General features: G+C 38.2%; 1 protein-coding gene across 5 annotated transcripts in view; it reads right to left on the bottom strand.

Moving 5' to 3' along the window:
• The window catches only part of ppfibp2b (PPFIA binding protein 2b), a 97,604-nt gene that overhangs the window by 6,241 nt on the left and 66,902 nt on the right, over window positions 1-24,461 (bottom strand). The window contains exons 9-29 of one of the 5 annotated variants that reach the window (XM_088079682.1): window positions 23,745-23,873; window positions 21,339-21,450; window positions 19,639-19,700; window positions 18,976-19,051; window positions 18,790-18,872; window positions 17,579-17,646; window positions 17,424-17,489; window positions 16,609-16,669; window positions 15,247-15,288; window positions 13,014-13,173; window positions 11,591-11,623; window positions 9,760-9,792; window positions 8,050-8,185; window positions 7,778-7,897; window positions 6,724-6,874; window positions 6,190-6,301; window positions 5,474-5,562; window positions 5,062-5,184; window positions 3,613-3,738; window positions 2,930-3,118; window positions 1-659 (exon numbers count right to left, since the gene is read on the bottom strand). The exon at window positions 1-659 is cut by the window's left edge and continues 334 nt beyond it. In XM_088079682.1, coding sequence (XP_087935808.1) covers window positions 438-659; window positions 2,930-3,118; window positions 3,613-3,738; window positions 5,062-5,184; window positions 5,474-5,562; window positions 6,190-6,301; window positions 6,724-6,874; window positions 7,778-7,897; window positions 8,050-8,185; window positions 9,760-9,792; window positions 11,591-11,623; window positions 13,014-13,173; window positions 15,247-15,288; window positions 16,609-16,669; window positions 17,424-17,489; window positions 17,579-17,646; window positions 18,790-18,872; window positions 18,976-19,051; window positions 19,639-19,700; window positions 21,339-21,450; window positions 23,745-23,873 — 2,193 coding nt within the window. In that variant the 3' untranslated portion in view covers window positions 1-437. Of the gene's footprint in view, window positions 660-2,929; window positions 3,119-3,612; window positions 3,739-5,061; window positions 5,185-5,473; window positions 5,563-6,189; window positions 6,302-6,723; window positions 6,875-7,777; window positions 7,898-8,049; window positions 8,186-9,759; window positions 9,793-11,590; window positions 11,624-13,013; window positions 13,174-15,246; window positions 15,289-16,608; window positions 16,670-17,423; window positions 17,494-17,578; window positions 17,647-18,789; window positions 18,873-18,975; window positions 19,052-19,638; window positions 19,701-21,338; window positions 21,451-23,744; window positions 23,874-24,461 lie in introns of those variants that run through there. The other 4 variants (XM_088079683.1, XM_088079684.1, XM_088079685.1 and 1 more) reach the window with 4 other exon arrangements.

Here is a 24,461-nt window from a genome sequence, read left to right as displayed (position 1 = left end):
AAATCATCTAACGGTGGCGCACAAATGTTAGAGCGATGGTTTAATACTGTACAACAAGAGAAATCCATAAACAGCGTATGGATCACAGGAGGTGACGTCACAGGAAGTGGAGTCCGGAGAGACGCCGCGTTCAATCGTGATGAGTTAGATGATGGCACAGCTTTGAGGCGGTCGGGTTAGTGAGGCGTCTGACTGGATGTGAAACCAAAATATTTCGAGTGTGCAGATTCGTGGCCTCGGTGCACCCGTCATGACAAGCAGCTGTGACGGAGAAACAGTCAGGCGGGTTTTTCTGGGCGAATCTCTTCGCTCGTAAGGCACGGGGGTCGGGCTGACGGGTTTAGAGGAGCAGGGACGGGCTGAGGTATTATGGGCCGCAAGCAAAAAATAGCAGAGTAGTAGCGGTGGCTGCTGATTGGCTGATGTCACAGCTGTTGTCATGGGGATGGATCGGCTCCGAGTCCCACCTGGTCCCGGGTTCGGTCGGGCTCTCTGTCCAGGATCGGGCTCAGGCCTCTGAAGCCGGCGTAGGGCCGCACCTGCACCCCGTTCACTGCGGACTGAGGCGAGGACGACTCGATGGGACACACGTAGTCCGTGGATTCGTCCGGCCGCCTCCTCCTGAGGTGAGCCAAGTTCGAGAAGCCCAGTTTCTTCGGCTGCAATGAAAAGACACGAGAAAGGGAGATTACTGTCTGACACAGTATTAACCCTTTCTCCACCAAAAGAAGCGCACGCACACGTTTTTTTAAACCCGCGATCCTAAATACGGTAAATACGATATTTCCGAGGAGCTCGTGAAAGCAGCATTAAATCAGCAGTAGAGTCGATACAAATCGGTACAAAATAATGTTTATTGTTGTGAGGCCACTGATTGGCTAACAGAGGAGCGGCTGTGGCTCAGAGGTAGAGCGGGTCGCCCTCTAATCGGAAGGTCGGCAGTTCGACCCCCGGCTCCTCCAGTGTCAAAGTGTCTTTGGGCAAGATCCTGAAGCCCAAATTTCTCCAGATGCTGCATCATCGGAGTGTGTGTGTGCCTATGAATGGTTAAATGGTTACTACCTAGAAGGCGGCACCTTGTACGGTAGCCTCGGCCACCAGTGTGTGAATGTGTGTGTGTGTGTGTGTGTGTGTGTGAATGTGACATGTCCCATGAGTGGCCAAAAAGACTAGAAAAATATAAGGGTCTGCACATACAAAGCGTAAACATAAATAAATTGTATTTTTAGATATGAGGCGGGTTTCTATTAAAACCCTAAAATTGCGCAAATATAAATTGCAAATACAAAATAGGAAACAGAATAGGAATACAAAATGGAAACACCTCAGTTTCAAAAATACTCCCATTTAAGATTATATGCTCGCGTAAGGTGATATTTCAGGTGATTCAAAAAAGCCATACTTCCCAAAACTGCAATGGAAACCCTTTTTTGGTGTGTAAATATGTATGTATGTGTGTGGGTGCATGTATGTTTAATATAGGTATATATATAGCAAGATTTGAATATTGTAGATATTATTATTGTCATTATTACTGTGAACATACAGTATGTGTGTATAGTATAATGAGAGCGTTATAGATACTTTTATTATTACTATAACTATTATTATTACTATCCCTTGCAGTGGGCTAATGGGAACGGTGTATGGTAGGAGGGTCAAAGAGGGCCTTTACTGTATGCATGTGTATATTCTACAATTCTACGATTTCATTTAGCAGACACTTTTATCCAAAGCGACGTACAACAACGTATATGACTGTTGTATTGTACTGAATTATATTGTATTGTATTATATTGTGTTGAATTATATTGTATTGTGTTATATTGTATTGAATTATATTGTATTGTGTTATATTGCATTTATTTTATTGTATTGAATTATATTATATTGAATTGTGTGTTTTATGTTGGACCTCTAAAACGAGACGGTTCATCTCAAGGGGTTAACCATTAATAAAGTTTAAAAGTTTCAAGAATTTTTTTGCATTTATAGGTCATATATATGAATGACCTGTTTTATTCTATTGACCGATCAGTTGTTGATTTCACTCACTTTCTTTAATTTGAATTGTTCTGTGTGTTATTAGCAGGTGAAAGACGCTCTTTTGTCCTCTAAGTGACACCAGCAGCTTTTTCAAACGTGTCCTCTAAGCTCCTGCTGACTAAAGCTGCTGCGATACTATCGCAAAGTACTACAGGATACCACATACCACAGGGAGGAAATACACACACACACACACACACACACACACACACACACACACATCTGTTTGTGGGTTTTTAGCTCATTTTGTTTTTGGTTATTTCCATGACTCTTCAATGACTTTGAGGTTAATTTTCAAGACCATACATCCATACTTTTTTTTTCGATAAATGATGATAAAATAAATAAAATTATTTCAGCACAGGATTAAAACTAAATATTTAAATATAATGTTACTTCTGACAGAGAAGGGGAGGGGGTGGTACAAAAAGGGGGAGGAAAATAACACACACTCTTTTTTTGTGTATTTTTTTTTTAGTCTAGTTTGCGTTAAAGGTTATTTTACCACACACACACAAATACGTAGTGCCTATGGATTTGATTAAGAAATTTAAGATCTAAATGTCCAAGGTCGTGAAGGGGTCACCGGCATTGTGTTTACGGTGGGATTATTCCTCGAGTTTTCCTCCGCAGAGCGCAGAGGGACTTAAAGCTGCGGCTGACGGCTGCGTCTTAAAGCTGCGAGGAGGAGCGGGTTTTACTCTGCTCTCACAGGCTTAAACACACCGAGGGGCTCGCAGCTTAAAGCCAGCTGACACACCGAGGCTTCACCTCAGATTACGGCGCTTTCTCTCGCACATACAGGAAGTCTTAGCGCAGCATTGTTCCCTCTGAGCGCTTCCTCCTCCGCTGCGGGCCGTTTAACGGAAACGCATTATCTCACCTTGACTTTGGCTGTGATGCTGAGCGGGGAGTACCCCGCCGCCTCCGTGTACTCCTTCTTCTCCTGCTGAGCCTGCGCTCCCACCAGGCTGTTGAAGTTGGTGGCGAGGTGGCGTCTCAGCAGAGTTTTCTGAGGAGGGATGTTCAGCAGCATGGCCAGCGTGTCGGAGTTAAACCGAGGCTCAAGCATCTGTGACGGGAGAAACAAAATCTAAGATCTCTGTGGCATTTTTAACCGTTTTATCAATGCGTTTATTTCATATGTTTAAGTTATAAATTCATTACCATTCTGAATTCATAAAGTCATTAAAAATATAATTAATAAGGTGTTAAAAAGAGATAAAATTACGTGAGTGATTGTATTCTTATTTTGTTTCAGATTTATTAAAATGTAATTGTGCCTACACGCACATTAGTTGTGAATTTTTCATCATTTTGTTTTGTTTTGGCATTTTTCTGTCTTGGTAATTGGACCGCCTAACGATGGACACTGGATCGAGAGTGAGAGGAACATTTATGGGTTTTTTTTAAAACCTTTATGTCTTTTATTTCTATTGTAGTTTCACGGTGTATGAAGGTGTTTTGACGGCTAAGAAACGAGAACAAATAAATAGTCAGAAAACATCAGAACGAAGCGTGGCTTTTCATTCTTTGCACCGCTGTGGCTAAAACGTCATTACTCACGACGAGCCCCCCGTGCACGCCGCTGCCACGCAGGTTTGGAGCGTACTCGGCCAGATCCACGGATCTCAGCCACTCCATGACTCTGTGGTTGGACCACTGGACCACCTCACTGGGAGCGAACTGGTTCTGAAACACACACACAGGAACACACAGACGAGTGTTGTTGGTTTTATTGTCCTTATATATAAAACACACATTTGAATCTTTTCTTAAACTATAGAAATGTGGTTTTTTTTTACAACCTCAGCGTTCATAAACAGTTTTACAAATAGATTTCCACGACTTTCGTCGTGACTTTGAGGCAAATTTTCAAGACCATACATTAATACTCCTCATCAGCTCATTACTATGTGATAGCTTTTTTATGTGTATTATTTAAAACAGAAACAGGCTTAGAGCTGAGTATTAAAATATAACTTCTGCCAGTTCGTTATTTATGAGAGAAAAGCACTGAGACAGGACATATGTTTTTTTTGGCTTTAGGGGGCTTTAGCGGCACACAACTTAAAACGACTGTATCTTGTATTTATCGTATTATATTGTATTTAACGCCAATTTTCAAAGAATGGAAGACATATTCTCTTTGGAAAAAATAGTGATATATTTTTCCTTTTAAAGTTTTTGGTGATTTTAAAAGACAAAAATGTGGACAATGTTTTTTCTTAAATAATTTTTGTTGATTTTTAAAGAAATTATGCCTTCCAAACCTGCTAGCTCACAGGTTTAGAAGACATGTCTTTAAAAAAATTGTCAATTTTTCAAAAAATTCAAAAACAAAAAATCTCCAAATATTACTCCATTTATCACAGCCAGAAACAGTAAAAACAGAAATTATCATCGAATTTTCAAATATCTGATGTTGGCTGAACACATCATTTGTACTATTATACAGGTTTGTGAAACAAAAACATGAAAAAACAAACAAAAGCAACAAAAGAATAAATGACTCAACAACTGGCAAGAAATGTGTTAAACATACAAGAAAATTACTACAAAAAAACCCCCAAATAAATAAAGTTAAAAAAACACCAAAATGAGCTGGAAAGGTGCTTTAAAAAATCTAAATATGTAATATATTAAATTGTGATAATTATTAATGTAGTTTTTCCCCTAGCTATTTTCCTCTTTTCCGAGACATTTTTCTACTAATATACTCAGTTCCCTTTTTCCACGTTTTAGAAATAAACTGCACCATTTTGTTAAAGGTTCAAAGGTTTAAATACACCTGAAAGCAGCTCAAGGAAAGTGATGCCACTCCAGATTTCAAATGTTTGGCTCAATTTAAGAGAAATAAGAGTGTGGGGCATTCATAACAAATATACTCATAATCATTATTGACATTTGTTCATTTTCCGGCCCCTGGACTCCTGTCATTTTTCAGTGGCCCCGGGGCAAAGCAAGTGTCCTGTTTTAAATATTACGGACACACAAACACAAACACCTGCTGACCTCGTTGCTGGGCCTGCGCTTCAGGCAGTTGGGGTTGAACTTGTTGACGTGGAGAACATGAATGGCGCACTTGATGCTGAGGTGATGCAGCTGGCTGGTCACTTTCAGGAACAACAAGTCGTTCTGAAATAAAGACGAGACAGAAAAGTGAGCACAGTTATGACAAGGAAAGGAGAGAGAGCGTCTAAACTCTGCTGTCAAGGTTTAAATCTGATGCAAATGAAAACAGGTGCTTCAAATTCATCCGAAAAATAACCTGCACTCACTGATTTTACTTTTCTGGCATTCAACAAAAACAACAACAATAATAATAATAATAATAGAGATTTACATCCCGCTTTTCATAGCCCTCAAAGACGCTTTACATAGAGAAACTGACCTGCGTTATTCGTTTCATTGGTTACAAACTCACCACAGTGAGGTACTGCAGCATCTGTCCGTCCACTCTTCCTTCGTTAAACTGGTCTTTGTACTGAGGGAGTCCGATGTCATCGAGCCAGCCTTTGTAAACATTAAATATCACAGTTTTTTGATTTAAAAGAACTCAGAGTGAAGTTTTATCAGTGAGTAGACTTGGGCGGTATCACGATATACGAAGGTATTTTGAAATCTCATAGGTATGTTTTTCAATACCGTTAAATATACAGATGCTGCTTTCTCTATTAAACTGTAAGTAGTGCACAGCATGCACCACCAGAGCTCAGTCTCCAGTCTTTGCTGCTAGAACAGACACTGAGCTGAAAGACACAGCGACACCTAGTGGTGGGAGAAGTTACAGGACTGTAAACAGCCGGCGATCAGCAGGCCGATAACGACCGTGGAAAATAAAAGCATGTTTTTTTTTTTTACATCTAACTTGGTGAATTAAGGATTTATTTTTACCAAGCTGAAGCTAGTGATTGTTTGAACAGTGGACTTCACAGCTAGATTACTAACAAGCATAATCAAGATGGTTTGGTTGAGTTTACTTTGTTTCTGTTGAGTTGTGTTTTATGATGATCACACTTCTACCGTCATATACCGTCAATGCCGGTGAACTTTTAGAAAGGTATGAAATATCACATACCACCCAAGCCTATCAGTCAGTGTTTTAAGTATTTTAAGTAAGTGCATGGTGTCAGTACGTACGAGTGACCCAGATGTAATCGAGCGCCGCAGACTTCTCAGGCTGCTTGCTGCTGATGGTCTTGATGGCTAACTGCAGCTTCTTCCTGTGGAGAGGATTCTTCATCGCCAGCTCCTGGACACACAGAGAGAAAAATAAACGACTTCATCTCGTCACAATTACTGAAATCTGACAGGTGATTCCAGAAGTAAAAGATAGACCACCGTGAGAGTGAATGATCTAATTAAAGTGACGGAGATGAGACGGAGACAGAGAGGTTCGGGGGGTCCGAGGTGGACAACGTGACCGTGTTGAAGGCGAAACTAACAGGCAGGTTGAAAAGACGAGACAAGCGTTGCTAAATACCAACGTGACAGACAGACAGGAACAATTATCCGACAGGTAGAAATGAGAAACATTTGACAGGCTGAGTGGAAGATTGTGTCGTGAGGTAAACCAGCAGAGCGACAGAGATGGTTCAGATGCAACATTTGATCAAATATAGAGTTATAGGTGGTTGTGTGTGTGTGTGCGTGTGTGAGTGTGTGAGTGTGTACCTTCTCTAGGTCTTGCAGGGTGGCCGACAGTAGAGTATCACCGCTGGTCACCCAATGGCAAGCCAGAATGCCGTACTGACCGAGTCCAATTTCCTCGAGCCAGTCACACACCTGCTGTGAGCTCCACTTAGAAAAAGGCATCTTCAGGTCCCTGACACGGAGAAAAAAGACAAAAAAATGTATAATAAACACAGAAACGTGTGCACTGAGACTGAAAACACAAATTTATACTGATGGGCTCCAGCTAATTTAAAAAACACACGTTGTTTTAACCTCAAATCAAGATCTTCTGTCAAAAATAGTTACAAAATAAAAGTTGTGTTGAAATTGCGAAACAAGAGAATAAATGTAGATAAATGTAGATATACATATAAATAAATGGCACAAATATCTTTTTTATAATGGAAAACGTCCGTCAAGAAATTCTCCTCTTTGGATGTCAGAGTGTCGTCATCTGATTAATTACAACCATTTTACAGCCAAACAAAGAAACTGTCACCAAAATATCACTGTATTAAAAAAAAAAAATACATGCATTTGCTTTTTTCATAGCAATAATATAACAACATGACCTGGTTTGTATGAAAAGGTCTGACTGGGACCAGTTTTGGCCAGATACACTACATCATTATCCGATGTTTGCTGGGTTGTGGTTCACAAACAATTCTTTATATACAACAAACCATGTACACTTTATTGTCGAACATTTAACTAAATGAAGTCAATTTTTTTAATACAAATTTATAAATTTAGGATTGTGTTTTGTTTAACTGCTGTTACAGGTAAAGCAATCAAAAATGTACACTGAATATGTGAAGTTTTTCTGCATTTTAAATAGAACAAAACAAAAATAAACTTTAATATAAACTGTAATATAATCTCTATGTTTCAGTACCATTGTCCACCTGCTGTGTGGCTGTAAATGGTTATGACGGTTATTTAACTACAAAAACACACGTCACAGTACAGTGTCTCTCTCTCTGGTCCATGAGATATTTTACAAACACATTCTAGAAAAAAAGAAGAATGTGTGTGTATGATTGTGTTTTCGTACCGTGTGTTTCCTGAACGGGCGAGTCGGGGTCCAGCTGTAGCTCTGAAGCCTCCCCGCTTGAACTCTCCCAGCTCGGGGTCGTGAACTTGGGCCGGACTCCCTGACTGACTGCGACGGATCCTGAGGACAACACGAGACGAAAACACTGAAGAGTTAGTGAGGGGACGATGAAAACGGGGACAGAAACTGAGATAATGTGGCTGCGTGAAAGCAAACCAGGAAAGCAGAGTGTGAATGAGGAAAAACTATGCTAATACATCTTCAAAACTTACTTCCCCCAGAGCTTCTTAATGCCTCTGTGAGTCTTCCTGTTCTCGGGTGAGACAGGGGACTGCTGTCCAGAGTCCACTCCAGAGGACAGGGGGGACTGGTCTGACAGAACACTCTCCTCCAGCTTCTCTGGATGTCCTGCCAGACAGAAATACAAGAAAATAATCAAAACAATTCCCTTTTTTTTTAGCCAGGAGACACCCGCTGAGACCAAGGTCGCATTTTTGATTGGACCCTGGTTACACATCATACATACAATTATTTATATCACAAAATACAAAACAAAAATAACCAAACAACAATATCAGTCATACATACAGTGTTTTACTGTAATAATGATAATAATAAAAAGCAACAATCAATAACCAATTATAACATATTACCAATAAAACAGTTATGTTCACTATTTAAAACATTCACAGACCTCAACATCAAATTAATTTGACAAATCTTTGAATGAGGAAAACACTCTTAATTTTAGAACCATCTAAAGTACAAATATTGTCATCAATTTCCTTTAACATGTACAACCTAGAGCAGTTATACATAACTTAGAGTGCGTGGACCAAATCTGGCCCCCAAATCATTTTCTAATTCATCATATTTATCATCATTCATAAAAGTGATTCACACTAGGAAGTGTTTTTGTACTTTCAGTATGCATAAAGTGTATAAAAAAAGCATTAAAAAAGAGCTTGTTTATTATAAAAAAGTGCCAGCGGAGGATCCCCCACAACTCCTGACAAAGGTCCTGGCAAAACCGCCAATGTCCTTAAATCCTAGAAACGTCCAAGAGCCAGTCGCAGTACTGGGAAAGTACTGCGACTGGCCCTTGGCCAAAAGTGGGCCCCAAACAAGGCAAGTTAAGTATCCCCGATCTAGAGAATTGTATGTATTTTGTTTCGACTTCATTTAAGGCAGGTTTAAGCTCTAGAAGTGAGCGCTGGATTTATTCAGAAGCTGTGTGAAAAACAGACACAATTCTCCCAGAGTAGAAGCAAATAAAAACAGGACAGCAATTATCAAGAGAGACAAAATAACTAATACACAAGGTAAAAATAGTAACTGACACACTGTTCAGCACCGTGAGCAGAAACCTGTGGGGACATAGTGGAGCATCTAGCAGCTAAAAGGCCAGAAATTTGGTTCTCAGGAGTTGGTGGAGACCAAAAACAGAGCTAAAATTCCTAAAACTGGACTGAAGGTGGACACATGCACAATTCTTAATGGATGTGTAATTCCATATCCATGCTGTATTCTTATATCTAACAAATATGGGAATGGAAATTGCTAGCATGTAAGCCAGCACAACATTTTTAGCTCGTTTTGCTGAAAGTTTCCAAAATAAACATTGGTACAGTTTTAATAGTTACCTTTGAGATCGGAGGTTCGCATCAGTATTTGCGAACAAAAAATGGTGCCAATAATGTTTGTTTGAACTGCCGAGCTTCATAATGTCATAGTGATGCTTTAAAACATGCAACGATTCATGATTGTTTTCTGGTCATTCAGTGTCCACGATGGAAATTACACAGAATTAATAATGCATATTTGATTTTCCTGGAAGCATTTATGATTTCTCTTTTTATGCTGTGTACCCTTTCACTACAAAAAATACATTTCACCCTGGATGTTATTCACTCATCTCATGTCACGCTCTGATCTCAGCAGGCTAACGGAGTTACACACTGGGGTTGAGATGCAATACCCACCAACATCATAGAGGTCATGTTTTCCGGGAGATCCTGAGGCGGTGGAGGTTATCAAAGTGAGAAGAAAGCAAGCGGAAATAAAGCAGAAGCGAGGATTAGTCACACCCCCTTTATCTCCAAAATAAATGCTGTATACGTGTTAAGTGTTCACATAAAGCAGCGACATGCAGATGTACGAGCCTCAGGCAGGTGCCGCACTGGACCAGAAACTCAGATGAGATTAAGTCTGCTTCTTTACATGAAACTCAAAGGCCGAAAGAGGAATGAGGCCATCCTGCAACTATTTTCTTTCTTTATTCTTAAAGGAACAGTCCACCTGAAAATCAAAAACGCATACTTCTGCTTACCTGTAGTGCTTTTTAAGAATCTAGATTATTTTGGTGTGTTGGAGATATCAGCCGTAGACGTCTTCCTTCCCTTAAATACAATGAATGTGGAAACAGCGTCCACATGACTCATTAACACCAGGAACAGAGGAAACGCTACTATAGGTAAGGAAACACCAGAGGTGGAATAAAACAGATAAATATTAGGGCATCTGGTGGCTCAGTGGATTGAGCAGGTGCCACATGTATAAAGGCTGTGTCCTTGACACAGCGGCCGTGGGTTCGAGTCCGACCCCAGCCATCTGCTGCATGTCATCCCCTCTCCTTCTCCCCCTTTCATGCTATGCTTATCCAATAATAAAGGCAATAAAAGCCAAAAAAAATCTTTAAAAAAATGTAAATAAATTAGTTAATTAAAGTAAATAAATACATAAACAATTAAATAAATAGATAAAATGTTATTACTAATAATAAAATATAAATAATTAAAATACTTAAATTGTAAATAAGAATTAAATGACAGCACAAAGTAAATAAATAAATATGATAAAAATAATAAAATGATACAGGAAGAATTGCAAAACAGACAAAAATGTATAAATAAAAAGTCAAAAGCTAAATAAAGTTCAAATAAAAACCAAACTTAAGTTCGAGCTGCGTTATATTTGAAAGAAGGCAGAAATCTCTACGGCCGATATCTCCAACACTCGACAGATAAATAGTGCTCCAGCTAACAGAAAAAAATGTATTTTTGATTTGGGGTAAGCTGTCCCTTTTACCTTAAACTCCCTCCTTGAGCAGTTTAACCAAGGTGGTGCTAAAACAAACTGCTGCCAGCTCATCACATGTAAATAAGTGTTTGATCGGGCGATTCTTTTTATTCCACACCTGTTTACTTTGAGCACTCGCTCGACTCGCTCTTTCAGCCACATCCTGCTTCAGACTGTCAGAGAGCGAGAGCGCGCTGGATGAGGCGGTGAGAGCAAAGGGGGACGTCAGGTTACATCTTTGTTTGTTTACTTTGGATGTCTAAGCTAGTTGAACTGCACATATCCTTAAGCTTGCACTCCTCGCCCTCTCAGCCCTCTGATTACCCTCCTGCTTCAAGCTCTGGCTTTGTGTGGGCTGATGCACGGGCCGCTGTGCGCTTATATGCCTATGAGCTTTGAGTGTGTGTGTAAGTTTCAGCGGATGCTGATGCGAGAGAGCCGGGCATTATCTTCGACAGCTCTCTGAGTCATGACAGAGTCCTAATAATCCCGGCTTTAGAGGAGCGTGATCCTGTGTGAGAACAGTGACTCGCCCTGACTCGGCTCACCTCTGAGCTACGGCTGTCACTCTTTGTTTCGTTTGGGAGATAACCGACAGGAATTTTACTTGTCAAAAAAATGCTTGTTTGTGTGACTTCAGCATCAGAATAACAACAACATTAGCCAGTTGACTCAGGGCTCCTGAGAGTGTGTCCGCAGTGCTGACATTTGGATGTCTGTGTGAGCGTACAGTACCTAAAGCCGGAGCACTGGCGCTCCTGCAGCGAACTGCAGCCGGAGGACAAACAGAGAAAGAGCAGTCGGACAGCGAGGCAGAAAGAGGGAGGAGAGAGGGAGAAAGGGCACAGAGAAGAAAGCATTTGGAGCAAGGTTAGTCGATGTTAGTCGAGCTGAAGAGTTATTTAACAGTTACAGTTTATTAAATTAGGTTTTTTGCTACATAAAACCTTTAAAATCTAAATTGACATCAGTCTTTACTGTGCTGCATACAGACACCTTCCACAGGTATTTAAACCACTGAAACCTCAGCGAAAAGGTTTAATCTTCTTTAAAAAAAGCAATGCGTCAATTGCAAGAAATTGATAAAAGGTGAAAACAAAACAAACTGAAAATTTACTATTTAAAAAATGAGAAAAAGAGAGAGAAAATTTAGAAAATTCTGAAAAAATAGGGAAAAAATTAGAAACTATGTATATGACTATTAAAATGATATCTTCAAAATGTAATACAGACTATATATATAAATATTTTATTTTTAGCACTTTTTTCAGGTAATTTTCATTGTTTGTTTTTTACTTCATTTATTTATTTTTGCTAATTTGTTGCTAAATTTAAAAATTAGCAACAAATTAGTAAATAAATTACAAGAAAATTCCCCCCAAAATATGCAACAAATAAGTAAAAAGTTACAGGAAGATTACCAGAAAATTAGCAAAAAATAAATAAATAAAGTAAAAAACAAACAGTGAAAATTATCTGAAAAAAGTTCTAAAAATAAAATATATATATATTCTGTATTACATTTTGAAGATATCATTCTAATAATCATATACATAGTTTCTAATTTTTTTCCCTTTTTTGCCTTCCTCCCATGTTTTTGAAAGAAATCAAGCCGATTTTCTCATGTTTCAAAGGATTAAAGGGTCTGTTCAAGAATATCTTACCAGATAACCCATGTGCTATTCACATTTTGCAGTAATATGACTGTTTTGATTTATCCGCCACAGAATTATATACAACTGAGGTGAAAGGAGTTGATTTGCTGTGCTTACAGCAATGAAAATGACATTCGAAAAGCAGCAACTTTTTAAAAAACAATGGGCCTCGTGCAAGATCATTTTAGTGTCCTTATCTGAAACATGTTTTCTTTTTTGAGATTTGCTCGTATAAGTGGTCCAGATCGGATTCACCAAAATCTGTAACGCTCTCTGTAACTGTACAAAGCTGAGGAGGTGCCCACTGGGAACATCGAAACATGTTGGTCGATTAATAAAAACAAGTGTTGCTGAAGTTTCTTCGCCTTTGATTCATCTCCCTTCTTAATGCACATTGGAAGTACATGAAGCTGCTCCAGATACTTTTAATTAACAGTTTTCTGTCAAAGCTGGTAAATACTGAACATGAGAACATGTGACAGGCAGAAATCAGAGAAACTCACTGAGAGTGTAGTCCTGCTCGTGGCTGTGGACGGGAGAGAGCTGCACAGGAGACAAATACTCTTCATCTCGGTCTCCGTTCAGCTCAACCCGCAGCTCGCTCTTTTTACTTTTCAGTTTCCCCGGCAGAGTCTGGTACTTACTCAGCTCCATGGGAGGACTCTGGAGAATAGAAAACAAACCAAGCTCTGCATTAGTATCTGGTCTAACAACAAATCTAAACAAATCCACAATGTCTGTTAAAAGCATGATATCAGAGGCCTACCAGACCTAACTGCAGTGATACTCAACTTATGGCCCACGGGCCAAATTTGGCCCACAATAGGATGCTTAGTGTCCCCCCAACCATTTTCTAATTCACAATAAAAATAAACTGAAGTGAATTGGGAATTGTTTTTGTACTTTTAGTAGAAATAAGGTGCCAAACTGCATAAAACAGCATCAAAATAGAGCTTGTTCATCAAAAAAGTGCCCCGTAACTCTAGATCCTAATGTTCAAAAATTCTAGAAACGTACTAAAATCCTAGAAATGTCCCAAAATCCTAGATGTCCTGAAATTCTAGAAACATCCTTAAAATCCTTGAAATGTCCTAAGGTCCTTGAAATCACCTGCAATCCTAGAAACATTTTAAGATTCTAGAAACGTCCTAAAATCCAAGAAATATCCTAAAATGCAAGAAATGTCTTAAGATCCTAGAAATGTCCTAAAATCCAAGGAATGTCCTAAAGTCCAAGAAACATCCTAAAATCCTAGAAATGCCCAAAAATGTAAGAAATGTCCTAAAATCCTGAAGACATTCTAAAATCCTAGAAATGTCCTAAAATGCTAGAACTATTCTGAAATCTTAAAACTGTCCTAAAATCCCAGAAACACGTATGTGGCCCCCGGCCTCCTGTCATTTTGCAAAAGTGGCCCCAAACAAAGCAAGTTGAGTGTCCCTGCTTTATAAGTAAATCCACATATTTCATCAATTTCTGCTTTAATTTCAAGTGACAGATAACTCTGAAGTGGACACACTTTGTTTGCATTCAGTAGTTTTTGCGTCTGATACTCTTATCTTATTATAGCTGAGTTTTGAGTAATTCACAGTGTATCACATGTCCTCTACATGTATCTACAGGCTGTTAAATCCTATGGAAATCTCTTTCATAAGGTAACAGCAGAGTCATGATTTGATTTGCTCCTTTGCTCTGTTGTGTAACTGCGTGTCCTTTGGAGGCTGAATGTCTGATGATGCCAGAATCTGAGCAGCATCGCAGCCAGCGCGGCTCTGAAGGAATGAGAGGAGAAAGGCCAGCAGAGAGAAACATCTGGGAGGCAGCCGTGACGCCGAGCACTACTGACAGCAACTTCAGGTGGGTCTTGGCCCCGTGTGTGTGTGTGTGTGTGTGTGTGTGTGTGTGTGTGAATGAGATTGTGTGAATAAGCATGAGGCTATGATTTCATAGGAGACATTTCTTGTTTCACTAAGCAGGTTTCCATTAACCCTCAAATTGCGCAAATTGAAATTGCAAATGTTAAATATGCCTAATGGAAACACTTCAATTAAAAAAGACAAAACTCATTTATTGCAAAAAAAGTTTTAACACTCGCATGATTGATGGCGATTTGAGGAAGCCATATTTTGCAAAACTGCAATGGAAACACTTTTTTTTGTCTTTTCTAGGTCACATGATGCTGTGTCTATGAGCTTGTCAGTAGGAACTGGCTCCCTCATGATGCAGCAGGAGCTACAAGAGCTGTTACTGCATCACGTAACTCTGAGAAAGTTGAGCGGATCATCCGGAAGTTTTGAATCCACAATTCCTCTGTGAAATCACCAACTATCACCTCCCAGAAATTCTTTCATATGTGGCCACTTGCCTTTACATTATGGCTCCATAACACATCTACATGGCCTTTGATTGGAAATAATGGCGACTAATGCGGTGGCTGCAATAGAAATAAAGCTGCTAATGTTTTGAAGATCCATCGCCATGGTTACTGGGATGTTATCGTGAGAGGAGAAGTAGCAGAACATCACTCTATAAATGCAATCATCCGCAATTGTGTTTAATCGATATTTCAAAAATATCGCTTCAGTTTGGCGCAAATGTGTAATGGAAACCTGCCTATTCAGATGGTGATGATGTATGAATTCAGAGGGCGTGTGTGTGTGTGTGTGTGTGTGTGTGCGTGTGCGTGTGTTAGGGGAAGGTTAGGTTGTATGAAATCATGCAGCAGCAGATCAGTACCTCTGCCCTTGTGTCTGATTCAACTGGCTGGATCTCTACAGCCTATAGCCAACACAGACACAGGAGAGAGGAGAGAAGAAAGAACACACACACACACACACACACACACACACACACACACACACACACACACACACACACACACACACACACACACACACACACAGATCCAGTTAGATTAAGTCAGATTAAAAGAACATGAATGTTTTTAGTTTATTCGGAGAGAACAGAGTTAAGCAGGTTTCTGCGTTAATCGATGCCGTACCTACAGTGACGCCTCACATGCTCGTCCCCAGAAATACAACACTGACCTCCCGTTTATCTTTTAATCTGAAAACCATTTTTTAGTTTGTGCTTTTTTTCCTCAATTTAGATTTTCAAATTCTGACATTTTGAATTTGCTTTTTCAATTTCCCTTTTTTAAGTTTAATTTTGACCTCAAAAAAATAGTGTTTTAAATTAATAATCTTTTTAATTTAATCTCTTTTAATTTTTTTATTTGGACAATCAATTTGAATTACGACTAAAAATATCCTCCATATTCCTTCCCCATTTTGCAGTAAGTAAATGTGGGGAATTGTAGTGGAGTTAAAGTATACTTTTTATTTTTTAAAGAAATGTTGTGGTGTAAAGGTAAAAACTGACAAAAATACAAGAACTTATGTAAAATACAAATACTCCCAAAAAATACTTAAATACTGCAACAAATAGGGATAGTAACATGTACGATCGATTAATTGGTCGTTAAGAATTGAACCGAACATGTGATATTTAATTGATCAATTAACAGGTTTGTATTCTGTCAAAGTACGTGCAAAATGTGGCTGTGAGCTGTGATTGAGGAAAAAAAACATACGGTTATGTTTGACATAAGCAACTTTTTTATGTTTTTTTTCAAATAATCGATCGTTAATTTCATAATAATCAAAAAATTTAACAAAAATCAATTAAGGAAAGTGCTTATGATTTCAACTCAAGTAACAAAGTATTATTACTCTGTTACATCACAATGAGACAAACGTTATCACTGAGAAGAATTTTGTACTTTTGTTGTCACTTTTAATCCATTTTTTATGTTTTTTTTTTTTGTGTTAGTTCAATCAAACTTTACTGTGCTTCACCGAAACTCAACACAGCGGCGAAGAAACCCACCGGAGCGACGCATACACGACATCGCCTGAGAAAAAATGGTCACAACAGAGGAGGTCACACGCGTAGGCTGCAGCATCGGCTCTGAGCGGTAATAACTCAGCCTGAAGTGTGCGTGTTGGTCAGATTAGACATACAGATTAGTTGGATTAGATTACGGTATCTGTAGAGTTCATCAGCGGCAGCAAAGTGAGTTTAAATGTTCTAACAAACCTTTTGTAAAGATCCGCTCTGCAGCTCCTCAAGACTGCTGGACAGCAACCTGCGCTGATGCCTGATCAAAGTGCAGAAATAATGAATAATTCATTCATTATTACTCCTTTCTCATTTAGATCGCAACGTTCAACAGAAGTCATTAACCCTTTAATGCTTTTTAATGTGAGCGAATTGGCTCGATTTTTTTCAAAAACATGGGAAGGCAACAAGCAACTTAATAAGTTTTTTTTAAAAAGCTTTTAAAAACAAAAACATGACCTCAAGAACGTGCTAAAAAATCTAACACCTAATAATAAGAATTATAAATTTAATTGTCTGGACATTTCCTCTAGTTTTTTTGATGATATCTAATAATATTTTCAGGTCTTTTTTTTGGTTACTCATTTTTAGTGTTTTTTTTATGTTTTGTTTTTTGTTTATGGAAATAATACTAATTAATAACTAACTAATTAATACTAATACTAGTAATAATACTAACTCCATGGTCAAAATTTTAAATATGTTGGCATACTACATATTATGAGCATTATAACAATAAAGAATTTGCTTTTTTTTAAAAAAAAAATGTATTATTTGTGTTTACCATGAATGGCCATTGTGACCATTTGGTAGAGGCCTATATCTAAAAAACTATGAGGTCTGTTAATAAATAAACATTGATTCCTGATATTTACTATAGCTATTTATGATATATTTAATATGTTTTTGCTATTTATCATATTATAGAAATTAAAAATGCAAAGAAAAAAACTGCATTGCTTTTTTCTTGACGAGGACTTTAAAGTGTTAAAACAGAAAAATCGGCTCCTCACCAGGATCCGTTAAAGAAGCTCGTGTCTCCAGCAGACACCAGCGACGTGTCCACAGAGTTCAGGATGCTGCGACAGACGACAAACAGCCGGTGAGGTAGTGAAACACACCTCGTAGTGAAATGTGTGTGTGCAGGTGAGCGTGTGAGCGTTTGTACCTGGAGTCCAAATCTCTCTGGTAAGGAGACGAAGACAGCATGAGCGGAGAGGACCCTCGAGACGACAACTATGCAGAGACAAAACACAGTTTTGATTTTGTTAATGGCTCTTCAGGCAAAATACTGGAGAGGAAAATTTTTGGATGAAACTAAAAAGCTGTATTCATAATTATAAACATTATATATTTAAAATTATGTTACAGAATTGTTAAAATTATTATTTGTATAACTTATTTTATTATCATTGTTGTTATTTTTATTTAGCACTTTTTTCGGGTATTTCAGGTAATTATGTAGGTATGTATGTACACCTTATTTTTTAAAATCTTTTTTTGCTATTTTTTTCTGGGCATTTCTATGTTTTATTTATTTATTTTTACTTTTCTTCTCTTCTGTGTTTTTACTCTCTGGTTGTTTTTTTCTTGAACTTTTCTTTTTAATTTCTGCTGCTCATTGCCTTCTTCCCGTGTTTTTTAAAGAAATCAAACCAATTTGCTCGGATTTCAAAAGGTTAAGTGTACAGATTGGATTTATTTAGCGCCATAAACTTAATTTACACTGATTATTCTTTTTTTTTTTTGTTTTTCTGTATTTAGTTTTGTTCATTTATTTTATTTAGTTACTTTTATTTTTAGAAATATATTACATTGAATTACCTACTGCAATTTCAAAAGGGTATATACATAGAAAATGTTTTTTTATATATGTAAATTTACAGGGACGCATGAATGAATAGATAAACTTTGATTTGCTTAGGGGTGAGGATTAAATAAGAATACACTTCTTCCCACCCCTTTTCGAATATGTAAAACTTTAATATGGTTTTGGTTTTGAAAACTTTATTAATGTATATTTCAGCGGAAGGGAAAAAACCCAGCATTTTCTTTTGTACTCTTGGAATTTGTTATAATTTCGCATTACTCGTTCGAAATAAAATGATAAAAATGAAAAATTAAATGAAATAAATTGATGTTTATTAACAGACTGTAATGTTTTTATTTATTTCATTGAAAAAAAATGTAACTTTGGTTACACGATGAAAAAAAAATTAAAATGACGCCTGATATGTGATAGTTCATGCTAGAATTACCCTGACTGTGTTTCTGCTGCCTGAATCGGTCATTTGAAGCAAATGTCTTTCTTACCGTGCCTGTTTAAGAGTTAACATTGTTAGAAATAGTAAGAAAAAGTTGTGCACTTCATCATCTTACCTCTGACCTGACAATGTCAGAGTGTGCTTTGTGTGTGATGGCTCTGAGTCTCAGACTGCTGCTCAGCTCCTCCTCACTGCTCCCTGGACGGAGAAAACACAAATATTACACAATTACAAAACTGGGACTGAGAGAGTTGCACTTTCATCTAAAACTCAGATTTCAGGAGAAAAGGGTCTTTCTCACCCTGAGTGAGCGCCATGACCTCCCTCATCTTTCTGTACTGGCCGAGCAGGATGGTCAGCTCCTCGATTCGTCGGTCCTGTTATCAGCAAGACACAAAGATTTTGTCTTTTGTACGTTAAGAAAAATGAGAGGACCCTTGATTTTTCATTATTTTTCATTATAATATCTCTAGAAGCTATTGGGCTACTTTCTTAAAAAAATGGAAAGGAATGACCCAGAAAAAAAATAAAGTTGTAAAAAGTACAAGAAAATTACTTGGAAATTAAAAAATAAAACAACCTGAAAAACAGACCAAAGAAAGAAAGAAAACACAAACAGAAAAATAAATAAATAAATCAAACAAGGAAACTACCTTAAAAAAAACTTTAAAATTAATTTTAAATATATAATTATTATGATAAGAATTAGAGTTCTCTGGAAACAGGTTTCCCCCTGCTTTTGTGTAAAATTAATTTCCTAAATCTACTAATTTCTGACAATTTGTGGGAAATTTCTTGCAAAGTTGCTCTTTGCCTTTTTCCCTCATGTTATTGAAAGAAATCAAACCAATTTGCAAACATCAAAGATTTAAATACTTGTGAGAGACGTCTGAATGCAGCATAACAAAAGTGATGTGGATCCAGTTTTAAAGAAAATAAAAGGTTAAAACTGACGTAAATTTACCTTTTCATCATTTGAAGCCAACAAACTCTCCATCCCCACCTTCAGACGCTGGTATTCCTGGTCTAACAGAGAAAAACCAGGTATTGAAACGTTATTTTGGACTCACAGTAACACCGTGTCTTGTTAATTTGGGGCGTCTGATGGGTGGGTGCCTGATGCGATTTTGGCGACAGACATGACAGCCATGCTAATGTGAATAAACAAGCAAAACAAATGCACAGTGACAGCGCGGCCGCCCGAACACCGTCACCTGTGACAAACACTGCAGCTCTGCACAGAGTCAGAGCTGCAGTGTTGTGTGCAGAGACTGCGACAACACAAACACTCTCTTTAGGGTTTATAAAATCACACTTTTATAGAAATTAGGCTTTTACAGGCAGCAAAAAACACACACACGCACGCGCACACACACACGCACGCACGCAAATCTGGGCCAGATTTCATTCAGTATAAACCTAAAGTCCACCAAACTTTACACCATGCCAGCCAGAGGAGGATGTCGTGTCTTACTGCACTTTGGTTTAATGAAACTGGAATATTTACGCAGAAAAACACTAAATGAAGCTCGGCTGAAGTCCAATCCTCAACCAAACACTCCACCACACACCTGATACTACTACTGTGCTTAAACACTTCATCTTTTGAAATCTGAGAAAAATCTGTTTGATTTCTTTAAAATTTCTTTGATTTCTTCTTTCTTGATTTCTTTTTCTCACATGGGGGAAAAGGCAGTGAGGAACTTGACAGAAAATGTCCAAAACATTGCAATATGTATATGTTACAGTACTTACATTTATGGGAGGGTCATTTTCTTGCTCTTTTTTAAATTATTTTTTTCTTATTTTCAAGAAATTTTCTTGTAACTTTTTACTTGTTTCTTGCTCATTTTTAGGCCATGACTTGTTGAGTTGCTCATTGTGATCTCCCCTTGTTTTTACCTCTTGAAAACTGAGCAAATTGGCTTGATTTCTTTAGAAAAAAAAAAAGATTGGAAAAAGGAAATAAGCAACTTAACAAGAAAGTACCCAAAAAATAGCCAGCCAAGGAAATGTGCTGAAAATATGCTGAAATAATGAGAAAAATGTTATTATGAGAATTAGAAATATAGTTTTCTGAGGTACAGTTTTTTCCAGCTTTTAAAAAAGTAAGTTTCTAAAAATCCTTTAAAATCTTGGAATTTGCAGGATGTTCCTCACCAAGTTGCTAATTGCCTTTTTCGCATGTTTTTGACGAATAAATCAAACCAATTATTTTTCTGTTTAGAGGTTTATATACCTGTGAAAGGTGTCTGAAAACAGCACAAGAAAAGTGATGTTGATCTGTGTTTCAGAGGGTTTAGCTCTGGATTTGTAGAATTTAATAAACGTGTTACAAAGTTACACATCGTGACAAAAACTGAGAAATCACGTTGTTTGGTGGCTGTGTCGGCAGAGCAGTTTGGTTGAAAATTTGACACGCACGCACGCACATACACACACGCCATGCCTTACATTTGTTAATCAGCTGCTTGATATACACCTCCTCTACAGCAGAGGTCAGCAGAGAGTCAGAGACAAGTCAAGCGTACAGCAGAGGAGAGAGGGACATGTCGATTAGATGTTACAGTAAGTGACTCTCACACTCTCACACACACACACACACACATCTGCACTGACAGATGTGGATGTGAAGCGACCGGTCAGACTGTCGGCTGCGTGTACCTCTCTCTGTGTTGTCATTGGCTGAGCCGCCTCTGGCCAGCAGCTGGGTCTGCAGGCACTCGATCTCAGCGTCTTTGGAGGCGAGGAGCTGCTGCAGCTCCGATATCTCCGCCTGCGGAGGAAGACAGAGTCTGTGAACTGTGTCTGTCTTCCAGGTCATTGGATAACTGGGAGTTGGAGGGAGTTTAAAGGATTAATGTTGATGCTGCTGCTGATAACACAACTGCGTCTCTTTAAAACAGACCAACACACCGGGAGGACAAACTGGACACTGAATGAGTCCATGGCCACTCGAAGCCGGGCTCGACCGTCACATCTGGCTCAGAAAGCTGGATGTGACGAGAATACAAAACAACTATTTTAAAAAGTCCTAAAATCCCTCAATTACAGAGCTTTATCACCATGTTTCTGCTGTGTGGAATCAAATAAGACACAAAATTATTTAAATTTTAACAGCCGCTGAATTCTTAATATTAAACTCTTTGTTGCATTGCAATATTTTATCTTGAAACTCATGTATCTGAATTTCATAATTTGCAATTTCAAAAGTTAAATGAGATTTTTTGTTTTGTTTTGTTTTTTTTTAGTTTTTACAAAAGTAGATTAAAAAAGTCTAACTTTCAGAATTAAAATAAATAAATAAATAAATAAAAAATCAGGTTTATTCTGATCAACCTGAATCCATTTTATTTTTAATTCTGAAACTTCAGATCTGAATAAAAAATTACATATTTTATTTATTTGTTTGCTTTTGAAATTGCAAATCATAAAATTCAGATATATAGTTTTCAAAGCAAAATATTACAATGCAATAAATTCAGTGTTGGTTAAATGTTAAAATTAAAATACTTAATACGCTTATTTGCTCTCCTACTGTTGTATAAAAAGGTATTTTACTTATTAATTTTTTATACTCATTTTTACTTTTTATTTACTTTAAGCACTTGCTTCATGAGGTATGGAAATTTTAAAATCAGTTTGGCATTTTTTTGGTCCCACCCACAGCCAAAAACTCCAGCACATACAGCTAACACTGCGAGACGACATCAGTACGCAGGAAGTTTAAGAACAACAGCACACTTCTTAGAGAGGAGCAACTCTGTGCAGCGTTTTGGCCCCAGATCACAGATTATTGAAAAAAGGAGTCCACGAGTTACACACAAGCTGTCGAACATCACTCCCTAACTTTCCGAATGGCTCGCTGAAGACTTTCACATGACTGACCTGACTGCCTCATGACTAAAAGCTCGAGGCTTGTTTGAGAACATTTTATTACTTTCACTGAAGCTCACAAGACGAATCGATGAATCGGACACTGTTTCTGGATCTGGTGCTGCAGCGCTCCGACTTTGATTACAAACTTTTTCTCTCTCTCCTTGTTTGCCATTTTCCTTATTACTATTTACTGTTAAGTTCACCTGTATCAGGCTGCCCACGTGGCCTAAGGCAGGGGTACTAAACTTACGAACCGCAGGCCAAATCTAGTCCCCAATAGGATAAATTTTGTTTTATTTTGTACTTTTAGTATACATAAAGTGCCAAAGTGAATAAACCAGCATAAAAAAAGGAAAGAAATGCCAGTGCAGGATCTCCCACACTCCCCTGGACAGAGGTCCTGTCCTAAAATCCTAGAAACATCCTAAAATCCTAGAAATTTCCTAAATATATTGACATTTTGGAAATGTTTCAAAATCCTAGAAACATCCTAAATTCTAAGAAATGTCCTAAAATCCTAGAAGCATCCTAAAATCCAAGAGTTTTCCTAATATCCTATCGATGTCTTAAAATCCTAGAAACATCCTAAGATCCCAGAATTATCCTAATATCCCAGAGCAAACTGAACACCTCTCCAGCTGACTCACAAAAAAAGCCTGAAGAGTTATGGTTTGGATATTAGTTTGTTTCCGGGGTGAAACTGAAATGATCTGTTGCAGCTTTAGGTGCACGTTATGATAGACAAAACAATAATTATCTTATCTGGGTGATTTTCATGATCACAAACAACTGATGCATAATCAAGACAATCATAGTGATTTCGATTATCCATGCAAACTGTCACTCGAGAGCTCGTACACCTGTTCGACTATCTGTCTTATTCTCTGTCACTCTGTCTCTTGTTTCTTCCTAGTTGAACATTTGTGATTCGTAAAGGAGGTTCAGCAATGTATCACGAGACCAACAAAAAAAGGAGGATCGGGAGGATAAAGAAAAGAAGAGCTGCAAGCACAAAGTCAGGAAATTAGGAAGAAAAGAAGGAAGAGAAGAAGCGAAAGGAGAGCAGTGGTGAAGAAGAGGAGGAAGACAGAGGGAGGCAGAGCGTTAGCAAAAAAGACCTAATCAGAGCCGAACAAACACAGAAGTGACGAGCAAGAAGACAAGAGGCAGAAGAGGAGGAAGAGGAGGCACCTGTGCGCTGCGCCAGCGCTCCTCCCAGTGCTGCTTCTCCAGCTGCGTGTGCTCCACAGTCAGCTTGAGGCTGGACAGCTGGGTCATGAGCGACTGGTAACACACATGGAGAGAGTAAGAGATAGAGAGCTAGAGAGAGCGGAGACACAGGAAGAGGGTAATGACGGGCGGTGATTGAGAGATGAGGAGGAAGAAAAGAGAAAAAAAGTGGAGAGAGCAAGCGGCAGAGAGGGGTTAACAGAGGAGAGAGGAGTGGAGGAGGGAGAGGAGGAAGGAAGCACTGTAAGCACACAGAAAGCAACGGCACTGCAATAACAAACAATGTGTTAGGAGAGAGATGCGTCTTTTCTCCCTCAGGGACTTCAGTGCATTTTATGTCCTTTGCATTTGTAATTTTTTGATCATTTTTTGTGTTCATGCATATTGCATACATTATGGTAAGATTGTGTATTTTTGTTTAATTTTTGAATTTTCTGCTCAGCTCCTACAATAAGTCTTAAATACACTGTGTACATAAAAAAGTTACATTCATACTGTTGAGCGCAAAAAAAAAAAAAAAAAAAAGATGCGCCATTGAAACCCTTTCAAAGTGCAACTTGATCCCACAGCCATCAAAGCATAAAAACATGCATCGTAGTATTTTTGGGCGTCATTCAGGACTTTTGCATTGGAATTTGTAACTTTTACTATTTTCCACCTGATGACGTCATTTTTAAC

The sequence above is a fragment of the Plectropomus leopardus genome, chromosome 7, assembly GCF_026936395.1.
Source record: "Plectropomus leopardus strain MGB_pleo_1.0 chromosome 7, ASM2693639v1, whole genome shotgun sequence".
Classification (NCBI taxonomy): domain Eukaryota; kingdom Metazoa; phylum Chordata; class Actinopteri; order Perciformes; family Serranidae; genus Plectropomus; species Plectropomus leopardus.
Note: the sequence above shows the minus strand (reverse complement) of the source record. Positions and strands in the feature narration are given on the sequence as shown.